The sequence below is a fragment of the Hippocampus bargibanti genome, linkage group LG07, assembly GCF_051943395.1.
Source record: "Hippocampus bargibanti isolate YZ-2025 linkage group LG07, ASM5194339v1, whole genome shotgun sequence".
Lineage (NCBI taxonomy): Eukaryota > Metazoa > Chordata > Actinopteri > Syngnathiformes > Syngnathidae > Hippocampus > Hippocampus bargibanti.
In genome coordinates, this window is record NC_142740.1 from 14,269,504 (window position 1) to 14,281,524 (window position 12,021).

Sequence of the window (12,021 nt, forward strand, 5' to 3'; positions counted from 1 at the left end):
TTTTTCAATATCTCTCTCTAATTATGAGCCGCGCTAAAGGGGTCTTGCCACCAGAATACCAATTTTCTACAATTTATTTCCTTCTTGGCTGGAATAATTCTCGTGTTCCAGCCTGCAACAATGAAGACATCACGGGTCTCTGTATGCGTGTGGTTTTGCGTGTGCGTGTGCGCGCGTGTGTGTACGTGTGTTTGCTACATTATCACCAGTGGGCCCTTCCAATCCTTCCCCTGAGGCGGTGATTAGCAAAATACAAGGAAATGGAATGGGGGTGGGTGGTGATGATGATGATGATGATGATGATGATGATGATGATGATGCACATATTTCGGGTTTATCTCCACGCCAACCAGGACAAAATGGAAGATGTTCAACAAAGCACCGTCGAAGCTGGTGGCGAGAAAAGCGGAAAACCGCCGAATCTCCATCGACAAGCAGCCACACCGCTAAGCACCGCCCCTCGTCGCCAACAGGGGGTTAACTCAAGCGCTCCCCCACACCTCCTCGTTGTGTTTGATTGACGTTCGAGAGCCATGCGCTCCAATCAGCGAAGTGCAGCCTGATTCCCACGTGGGGTTGCTCGACGCCGATTGGCTCTTTGCACCACCCGAGGACGAGACCCACGTGGAGATTTTCATTCAATCATTACTGAAAACGATTCCACGGAGCTTCGCCCCCTCCCCCATTTTTAAATAAACGTGTTTTTTAATTACGTAGACTAATCTAAATCGCGTTTATGTAAACTCAATTAAACAAAAAGCTCAACCTTTTTAGGGTTGAAATAACGGCATTGAACAGCACGTGTATCTTTATTTAAAACAAACTGGGTGAGTGTGGGGGGTTATATTAAGCCCCCCTGCCCTCACACATCTCTCTCGCTCCTTCCTTGAAGAACTTGCATGTTGTGTCCCATTGAGGATAAGCGAGGGGGGGCAGAGAGGGTGAGGGAGTGTTGTGTGAAAGGAGTGCAGGCCAACGAGGGAGACAAAAGAGGCTGCGGCTGCATTCAATGCGCTGCTGTAGTGTGTCAGTCCGCGAGCCGCTCCTCCTCTTCGCCAAGAAAAAGAAAAGGCGAGGAAGAGAGAGACACAGAGAGAGAGACGCGCCACCTGATATCGCCCGAGCAGCCGGACCTATACTCAAGTTTGGGAGACTTGAACGGAGAGAGACAAGGTGGAAGGCTTCCAAGCAGGACCGGTTCCTTGCTCTTCCTGCCCCGGCCCTCACGCGTCGAGAGCGGGGCGGCGGTGTTTCAGGAGAGCCGCGGTAGGCAGAACAAAGGAAAAGCGAGGAATGAGCGAGCCAAAAGAACAGCTTCCAAGCTGAGAAAATATATCTTAATAACAAATCCCCTCTACATATTCCTCGACGCAGCTTTTTCGACTCGCCGCGGGACAAGAAGGACAAATAATCGCACGGAGACGCACCTTCGACGGCCAGAATGTTTCCACAAAACCGAGCACCGGTGAGTAGGAAGTGTCCATGGAATGCTTATCGTACCATTTCCGGGTACTCTTTTTTTTTTTTTTTTTTTTTTTTTTTTTTTCGTTGCCCGATAATGGCGGGGCTCGATTGTTGAATAAGTCCATCGAACTTTTAAGACTTGGGTGTCTTCTCCACAACAGCCGTGAACCGTAATTCGGATTCCACGCTCGTGGAGTGGAGGGATGGATGAGGAGGAGGAAGAGAGCATGTGTTTGTCCTTTTGCTCTGATAACCGACAGCCAGTTAGTGAAGTGACTCAACTTTGCTTGTTGACACATTTGCAAGTGCCGTTCTTGTGTTTTACCCACTTGAAATTACATCACCACATACCGTATTTGTTATATTGGTCCTGTCCGGAAATCCAAAATATCCATACAATCACTTTACAAGGTGTCTAAAAAGCATGGTAAAGTCATCCCTCTACTGATTGCGCTTGTTTTTTTGCAATCTGTCCATATTGGAAATTTGCAAATTGTACATACGACAGGTTTACTGAAAATTGATTAGCAATAATCTCAAAACAGAAGCAAAGAAATTGTTAATGTCCAAAGTTTCACACTTAAAAAAAAGAATCCAAACAACACTCTCCTGCTAGCATACATAAAAACATGTCTACAAAATGATAAACGGCTAAATATAAGAAATGGACAGTGACTAGGTAGTCATACAACCATACAGCCACTTTCAATCACTTTATTGAACAATCGCTAACAAAATAAACATTTATACAATCCACAAACCTTGTGACTGGCTAACCTTAGCTAACAACATTTTCGTTCAATTACTCCCACATTATTTAACTGTTTTTAAAGCAAGTCACAAACTCTCCTATGTAATTTGTCGGATTTGTCAACCGTGACCCCAAATTTGACCAAACAAAGTGAACCTCGGATGCTTATTTTGTATTTGTATAATATAATGCCGTTATTTAAATAGATGAAAAATAATGCTTTTTTGTCGGTCATTGTCTCTTCCTGAGAGTTTCATTCACATGGAGCGCTCGCTAAATGAATGTGCATCTTTAGTTTTTTTTTCCCAACGTAAATCACTACCATGTCAAAAACACATCAACACTACCTAGAAAGCCATAAATATTGATACAGCCTTTTTACAAGATTTTCAAAAGGAGTCCAGCGTGCTATTTTTGAACATCGCCCGACTGAGGGATCGAGTCATATTTCCCTCTTGCCATCTTATTGTCACCCTCCTGCTGTATTTAAGTACCTATAGCGCTTACTGGGACTCAACTGTTGAGCGTAGTATCTTATCTTGGGCGTAGGCTTGATTGTAACCGCCTAGCAACAACAGGAAGGCAAGATGATCAGGGATTAAAATCCAAACCGTGGCCATTTAAGCCGCTTTTGTCTTTTCGATGCGGTCACAATAGCAAAGCTAAACATGTTTTTGAAGATCAGCGTTGAGACCAGACGGTTATACTAACCATAGTCTTTGGCGTACAAAGGGTAGTTGTCATCAGAGTTGTAGCCTTTTTTTTTGTTATTTGGTTTTCTCACTCAGGTGTGACCACATTGATTGCCGTCAACCACATGAACTGGTGTGTCAGTATGTTTCCGGTATTGCTCGGATGTCTTTGTGGTTAGCACGTCAGCTACAGAATTGTGACGTTCCGGGTTTGTGTGGCCTTCATCCTTGCTATCACATTCCTAAAAAATGCACTTAAGTTTCATTGAAGATATTTCATTCTTAGTAGAATTGTCGTTTGGTTGTGTATATGTCCTGAAATTTACTGGTGACCATTTTAGTTTTTGTCCTGCCCCTCACCCAAAGTCGTCTTGGATAGATTTCAGCTCACATGTGACCCCTAATAAGCGTTTTAGTTGTGTTTGGGTTCATCTTTTTGTTGTTGACCATGATAAAATAAATCAATCAGCAGGTGATCTGGACAAAAAGGAAAGTAGTGATGCGAAAGCATTCTAAACGTTTGTTTGAAAGACGCATTTCTGGAATCCATTTGTTGTTTGAGGTTTTGCAACACTATTTAGAAAAAGTCAAGTTGTACAATTAAAAAAAAGCAGACTGATATATGGGAACTAAAACTAACATTGTTAACCCATTCACAAATTCATTCTGGAATAAAAAATATGACGTAGAGTGCCATTTCCGAATGTATGCGTGTTTTTTTTTTTCTTGTTTGGGTGCCGATAAAACGCTGGCCATGGCCTTTGGCAATGTTTTTTGTCTGCCATCAGGGGGCACCATCTCCTTTTTTCCATGATCGCGCTTTGTTCCAGCTTCAGCTGTTGTTAAAGTGCTATATAAACCAATATGGATTGCATTGTATTTTGGACAGCCACACTCATTTCAAGCTCAATTAACTCAAGACCGATATAATTTAGGTATTAACTTTTTTTTTCCTGATGAAAGATGAGTAACGTTTCTTACGCTGCATTGAATCTTTATGTCGTCTGAAAACTCAATATCCTGTGGGTCCTTGAATTCATGACAAAACCCCTGGCACTGCAGTGGACACATTTTTGCACGTCTGCACATGTCTGGCAGTGAATGAGTTAACCAATTTCTTCCTCCCTCATCCTAACTTGACAGATAATCGTTGTGAAATCCCACCACACAAATTTCAATGTATCGGTTAAAACATTGAGAAAAAAAATCTTCCTCGTAAAAAAAGTTTGAGAACCCCCCATCGACAATATTGTACCCCAAAGGAGGAAATTGTAAACTTCTTAAGTACTACTTTTCCATGGTCAATCCATAAATCGAATGCCATGAAGTCCCACCATCCCATGACGAGCCATTCTATCTAAAGCAGGGGTCTCAAACTCAATTGACCTGAGGGCCGCTGGAGGCAGAGTCTGGGTGAGGCTGGGCCGCATCGGGATTTCCACAAGAAAATCGCAGATAAAACATTCCAATGTTCTCAAACTCTTTATTTTTATCACACAAAAAATGAATTAAATGGAAAAATGAATAAAAAATAAATTAACCAGTCATAAATAAATAAAATAATTATGATGATCATAAGGCAGATACAGACGACTGAAAAAAAAAAAAAAAAAACACAGGAAAACTAATTTTTTAAATAAAGTTTCAAATGTCTGTATTCACAGTTCTTTAACCTTTAACTTTCTTAACATAAAGAAAATATTGAACATGAATTGTCCTAAACATGGCTTCTCTTGCCTACTTGTTCAGCTCCACACACACGTTTCATTCATATCAATCATGCGGGCCGCACTAACATTAATCTTTCATATCAAGCCGGGCCGCAAAATATTCTTTCGGGGGCCGCGGGTTTGAGACCACTGCTCTAAAGGGACAACGTCGCAGGGCGGCCCGGTAGTCGAGTGGTTAGCACACCGGCTTCACAGTACAGAGGTCGCCGGTTCGCGTCCCGGTCCGCCCTCCCTGTGTGGAGGTCTACCCGGGCTCGCGTGGGTTTTCTCCGGGTCCTCCGGTTTCCCCCCACATTCCAAAAACATACACGGCAGGCAGATTGACCACTCCAAATTGTGGTGTGAGTGACTCTTGTACATCTTTGCGTGCCCTGCTGGCAACCAATTCAGGGTGTCCCCCGCCTGGTGCCCCAAGACAGCTGAGATAGGCTCCAGCGACCCTGATGAGGAATAAGCGGTACAGAAAATGGATGGATGGATGGGACAATGTACCCAGAAATGTACCCAGGTTTTAATTTGCATCAATCAAGTGAGGTGGAGGACTTTTGAGCTGACTGAAATACATAAACACCGCTCCCCTAACTGCATCAAGTATCAATTAAGGACTCGCTCATTTGCCTAACCCTCATCTCCATGCCTCTGACACGCACCCCCACACCCCCAACACTTGTTTTGACATTCATGTCCCCTCGCTACGGAAACAGATTAGACACGCAATTGTGAATTAACTCACATTTCTTCCTCAGGTGAATAAAATAAATATATATGAAATGTAATGATTTTAAGTGACAAATTGGGCAGATTTGATGCGGCATCGCATGCTTATCGTCCTTCGAACCCCCCTCCTCTCAACCCCACTGCACTTCCTTTGCTGTGATCTTGTGACCACCGGCAGCTGTGCGTGTAGTAAGAGGGCCCCCGCAGGAAGACAGGGTAGGAGGCTGACTGCGGCTCTGCGGTTTACGCTCCAAACCCGATCCCTCTCATCCAGCCTCTCCTTGCTGTGTTCCTGCGAGAGGCTCCAAACCACATCTTAAACGGAACGGGCAGGCATCCCAGTCTGCTGCGGCGGCGTTGGTCGGAGAAAAGCATGACCCTGTTACTTTTTTGGTACACACGAGACCGTGCAACCAGGCAATCGCTCCGCTTCTCACCTCAGAGCAAGAGGCCCATCAACTTTACACATGGTTTCATCCGCTGAAGCCTAAGCCCTAACCTGCCGGTGTGCCGCTTATTAGGCTGCTATGGCAAATTCCATACCATATAGGTGATATAAATGCAAATGAGACTGGCATCTTCAAATGTATCATTATTTGAAATTGTAACTATAAACAGTTGTCTCACTTGATTTATGAGCGGTGCAGAGCAACGGTTCGTAGCGCGGGATTTTTTTTCTTTCTCATAGATACTTTTGCCCTCAAGAAAGAAATGAGCGTTCAATTTTCATCATGTCGGCTACTTGATATTTGAGCATTTCTTTGTTTATCGCATTGAATGATATAATTTAGTTGTTCTGGTGGTGACTGGAACGTTAGCCGAAATGCTACCTATCCAATACTCGTATGACAATACCGTGCAGTACGATCGTTAGATGATGTGACAAGTGTTGATGCTTTTTGTGTTTTCATTAGCGTCATGGTAATTGTTCACGGATGATTAGGCAGAACATTCTAGTGAAGAAAATGAAGCTTCATTTGGTGCCTCTGCACTCGTTCTTCACAAGCAATCCCATGATCTTGCTACTCTGAATATTTTAAGACTCGTAGTGATCGGAATAGCCGAAGCTAGTGAGGCTAACCGCCGTTCTCGACCGCGACCAACTTATTTTCAACTTTGGGGAACCACAGAAATCTATAAAGACTGTGTGTCCATGTTGGCCAGACATTTCAGTGCTCCACAGTGTCGATAGCAGACGGACGAGTAGAAAGCCTGCTGTCAATTGACTCATTGGAGAGAGAAAAAAAACAAATAAATAAAAAACAAGGTGCCTAAAACAACAAGATTAGCAATACATTAATTTCAGGCTTCAAATGTCTAAAACCTACTTTGACCACTTTTTTTAGACTGATGCCAGGATTGGTATTTATTCATAGAGTACTAATGGAGTATTGATTCCACTGGTACTTTTGATGAATGTACAAAAGTAATTTTTGGAAAATGGCAAAAAACTATGAACACAACCCTTTATTTTTTGATGCAGATGCATATTCACCATTGTATCCTTCCTTGCTCCCACACGCATCGGTACTCGCTCACCCCCCTGCTCAAAAGTTACATCTATCCCCCTTCCTTCATCCCCCAAGAGCTCATGTGAACGTCATACGACGGATCGTGAGCATCACACACTACGTAAATTAGTCATGTAGTGCTTTCATGAGAATACTTTTAGAATTAATCACACTATATCAAATGTTTTTTGGAATTAAATGACCTTTTTTTATGGCCTTTGTTACCGTCACCACAAAGCATTGCTAATCTTGTATCTACTCAAATGATCATCCTGTGCCGTTTTGTAATAATCCCAACTGCCCTTTCCCTCCATTTTCTACAGGACAATGCCCTCGTTTTGTGTTGGTGGTGAGGGAGGGGGGTGGTTCCTAATGGACACTTCTGTGAGTCTTTGCATATACTGTATCGTTACATATACTGCTCAGCCACTGTTAGTGGGCGACAACAGATCCCCGCCCTGCAATGAAGTGTACGTTTTCTGTACTTTTGAGACACCACGATAAACTGCCTTTGATTTGATTACCAATGTAAGCAAGTTTAATTTTGGGGATGGGCGCGGGGGGTTGAATTCATTCAGTAAGCACGGAAATTGTATTGCACAGGTGTCAAAGTCAAAGCCTGGGGGCCAGATCATCCCCACCACATCATTTTATTTGGCCCGCGAAAGCAAATCGAAGTTGTGAAATTCCATGGTGCTTGTGAAAATCCGAACCAAAATTTCAAATTGTCCCATGTAAATTACAACAACAGTCATTATTTTTCCTTTAAATTTGAAAACTGTTTATTCGTTAATTTGATGTGCGCTCTATATGTAAGATGATGAGGGGCTAAAACACTAATGGCTTCCCCAAATTCATAATGGCCCTCCATCAGGAAACCGTAACTACAATGTAACTTGCGCCAAAAAATGAGTTTGGCACCCTTGTTGTATTGATTTGTATTGTATTGTATGTATCGTTTAAAAAAGTGTCGGAAAGAGACTTGGCTAAAGATCTACGTTCTTGTTGACCGGAAAGGTTCGAAAGTTGTATGCCAATAACACATTCGTTTGTTTCTGGCTGTTATTTTGTGGCAATCGAATCGTAAATAATTGCATTGTGTGGATTCCTTAACCACTGTTATTTTGCCCATTTATAAGCTTGGCCAAAACAAACATGCGGATCAAACCTCTAAAGATGGAGAACACTGATTTGCTGTGGTGACTCCTTGAAGGGAAAAGCCGAAAGCAAAAGAAGATTTTCCGGGAGCAATGAAAACCGCTTTTCAGCAAATGACTTAATAAAGACATACTACATAGAGCTGTTAACCAGAAGACACGATGTAATCGCTTCGTATGTACCGTTGTTGCATGTCTGGTCGTGTTACTGGCCATCAAAGCGTTTCATTGATGTTTTACATTGCCGTTGGTGTCGTTGAATGGACTTTTTTGTCGCCGACTTAAGAGTCAACGAAAGAATTTCAGCATCCAAGTTGCTCAATAATACAAAGTGTGGCCAATCCAGAGTTCTGGCACAAACGTGAGCCCCACCTAAATATTTGGAATGTCCCTGGATGGCAGATGTCAAACGCGAGGCCCAGCCGGGGTTTGAAATACAGTGGTGGGCCTTTAATGTAGCCAGCATAGCAGAATCGTGATAACTCCAATGATTCCTGCAAAAATTCAAATGAATAATCTTGATACTGGTAAGAATGTTTGTTCCCATTTTGACACTAACTCGATCAATAGTTTGACAACTATCCCCAACCTTCAATTTCCAAACTACCTATCCGTCAATTGGCGCGTGTGGCTGCCGCTGCTCACCCACAGAAAAACCTATCCCGTTACTGTAAACCGACCTTGAGAGTTTTGAAAGGGGCTTATAAATGAAGAGTAATATTATTAATTTGCTGTGTATCGTTAATAATACAATAAGATAGGTGAAATATTTGATTTCAGTCATAACGGCCGGCGGTGACGACCCGTAATGACAGTGTAATCCGCCGTAAAAATGAGCGACACCCCTGCCTGCCTTTTATTTCAACTTCCACTAACAACCCAGGTCAAATTTAGCTCCCCTCCGAAATACAAAAATGTTATTCTCTTGTATGTGCTATTGCACAGGTGTCAAAGTCAAGGCCCGGGCGCCAAATCCGGCCTGCCACATAATTTTTTAGCGTGGCATCTCGTGTACACAGTTATGACAGTCTGTATTTTTTATTTTTATTTTTGAATATATTTCTTTTTTCGCTCCAGAATAGGTCACAGCAAAGCTCATAAAAATTGTCAGTCACCCACTGACTTCTGCAGCCTTTTGCGGGTATTGTTCCTCCCACTCTGAGAAGCGCCTCCAAAATCGAGCTGGTTAGTGGGTTAGTTGCCGCAGCACTTTACCTTTAGGCCACTCGACTTGAGCTATTTCTCATCGGGGCTGCCCACGTGTGAGGGTGGCTATCGATCAAGCAGCCCTTACCCCCCACCCCCCCTTTTTTTCTTCTTCTTTTGCTCAGCTAATGGTTGGTTAGAGGGCAAAGAAGATAGCGCAGGAGAAATTGAAAGAAATGAGTCTATGGAGCTCGCCGGTTTACACGCACTGCGCCGTGGAGGTGGGTCTCGGTGGAATTGGCAAACGAGTTGGGGGAAGGGTGGTTACCTCATAAAGGAAGCCACCAATAGCAATTAAGGGGGCTGACAAGGCAAACCGTGGCTATCGGCTAATGTGGGCCGACAGCGGGGAAATTTGAATAAGGAGGCTTGTGGGAGAAATAAGGCTTTGGGAAGGCGGGAGTAGGGGAGGTGGGTGAGAAAGAAGAGATGTATGGTGCTAATGAAACAGGTGCCTGGCTGCCTGCCCCACCCCTATAAGTGGCAGAGTCATTGAGAGATTAGCAGCACGTTTCTCCAGCTCACAGCCAAATAGAGTGATGCTGTTGCGCTCGTTTGACTTTTTGTCTTCCTTGGAGGGAGACAATTTAAAACACTGCAAATGAGGCTGTTGCTTCTCAGGGAGGCGTTTAACAAACAGTTTGTTGACACGCCGTCCCTTCGTTCCAGATGGTTGTTGGGTACAAATGGGCCCACTGTACTTTGAAATCAGAAGTGTCACTTTAATGTTAAACCATTGTCAACCCTAATACATGGCTTCCAGATTTTTTCATTTGGCAGTCATGGGTATATTTTCTATAACATTATTAGACAAGCCAAGATAAACTTAGTTTGTCCATGATATCCAGTGATCTTTACTCTGCCCGATATGCCCTTATTTATTTATTTGTTTGTTTGTTTGTTTGTTTGTGCAGTTATTTATATATTTCTCTGTCAATTTATTAGTTTATTTATTTGTAGGACACAAATTACCATATTTTCTGCAATACAAGGCACACCTAAACACATTCGATTTTCTCAAAAGCTGAACTTGCACTTTATCATTAGATGCACCTTATATGGATCAATGTTTGAATTGATTTGATATGGTATTTTCAATACAGTGTTCTGTTACCGGTGCAGCATTTGTGAGCGCTTCAAATAAAGCTGTATTGTATCATATCTTATTTAGCTTAGCTCCATCTAGTGAATCCAGAGCCCAACCACGGCCATTATTGTAGCTTATATTCATTGCACATTATAATGCAGTGCACCATATATATTATAAAAGACAAATAAAAAATAGGCCATTAATTGAAACCATGCCTTATCATGTGGAAAATATGGTCTTAAGATATAAGGCTTTGTCATCCTTGCACGGCATCTTGAAGGACAAAAATACAAAAATCATTGCGCTAACATTAGCATACCAGGTTGCATCGCTATTGACGATGCAACATTATACTCCACAGTCTCATTTTGAATCAAATGTCTCTTGAACACATACACAGCCACACGCAATTGTTTAATGCATATAGTTTGGATGATACGTTCAGGTTTCCTGTGGCCGACCAGGACTTAAATGGGGAAGCTGCGCGTACAGAAACTGTTTTGGCGGAATTTGGCAGGTGTTTAGGGTGTTGTGTGGGTGAAGCAGTATAATTTGTGGCCTGACGAATAGGCCGAGCACTGCGAAAGGCAAGCGGTGGCGACAATGTAATTTGTGCACAAGAGAGGCTGGATTGAAAATCTTTCTGCGGTGAGGGGTGTAGTAACAGTTAGCAAGGCTCAGCACACTGCAGAAAAAGACAAAAGTCGTCAAGCGAGCGATGATTGCCAGAGAAGTGCTGCGGTTACGGACGATCTTTGATCCCTTTTCTTGGGTGGGGGGTTAGGAGGGTGCTGAGCAAGCATGTCAAAGTGCATTTGCATGTGTGAAAAGAATGTGATGGCTTTTAACACAAAGTTTTTCTCTGTTAGGCTTCAGAAGAAAATACAAGAAAGGACTCAGTTAATTTGTTTAACCCCCACATCACGCACACCCTTGCAATAACAGCTCCATTTCTACATCCACGCGCAAACCGTATTCCGGCGTGACAATCGAGATCCTTGATTGTAGATTTGCACGTAGTAGGCCGCTCATGAGAAAGCAATAAAGAGCACATGTGCTCGTAAATACTTGCGGAAAAGCCGTATCTTGTACGCATCCGCTGTCTGAGGTGGCGTGTGTGGGTGTGTTGTCTACTCCCAGGGTATGTGTGTGTGTGTGTGTGTGTGTTTGAGGGTGTGTTTGTGTCTGTGCGCGGTCACACACATGGTTGGCGAGCAAGGATGTGAGGTCATTGTGGTTTTGTTGCTAGCGGTATGAAGGCAACTCAAATGAAAACAGCGGGCACGGCCACATTGTTTGCAGACTCCACAAGTGCTTTCGTTTGAACGTCTGCTCTATTGTCTCGGCGGAGCTCAAGAGTCGTACAGCGATGATGCATTCGCGTATTGTAAAGATTTTTTTTAATTATAATTTTTTCTCTGACCATAATAACTTCTATTGTCACGCAACGTTGTGCGTTAACCTCAGTCATCGGGAGCTGCAGGCACTTCCTATCGTGTTATGGTGTTCGGCGAATGCCATTTTAGGCAACTCATTCAATGCCAGACGCGCCAAAATGTGTCCACTGCAGTACCAGGGTTGTTGTCATTTTCACTCAAATTGCAAGAGCCACAGAATATTGACTTTTAGGACTGCATAAACATTCAATTCAGTGTAAGAAGCCTTAGACTCTCTTCGTTCATCTGAAAAAAAAAGAGTTAATT

At 43.0% G+C, this 12,021-nt stretch overlaps 1 protein-coding gene across 7 annotated transcripts in view; it reads left to right on the forward strand.

Moving 5' to 3' along the window:
* The first annotated feature begins 950 nt into the window (after nucleotides 1-950).
* Nucleotides 951-12,021, forward strand: part of tle2a (TLE family member 2, transcriptional corepressor a) — a 50,791-nt gene continuing 39,720 nt past the window's right edge. For 6 of the 7 annotated variants that reach the window (XM_089000981.1, XM_089000984.1, XM_089000985.1 and 3 more), the window contains exon 1: nucleotides 951-1,465. In XM_089000981.1, coding sequence (XP_088857107.1) covers nucleotides 1,442-1,465 — 24 coding nt within the window. In that variant the 5' untranslated portion in view covers nucleotides 951-1,441. The remainder of the gene's footprint in view (nucleotides 1,466-12,021) is intronic. The other variant, XM_089000983.1, reaches the window with a different exon arrangement.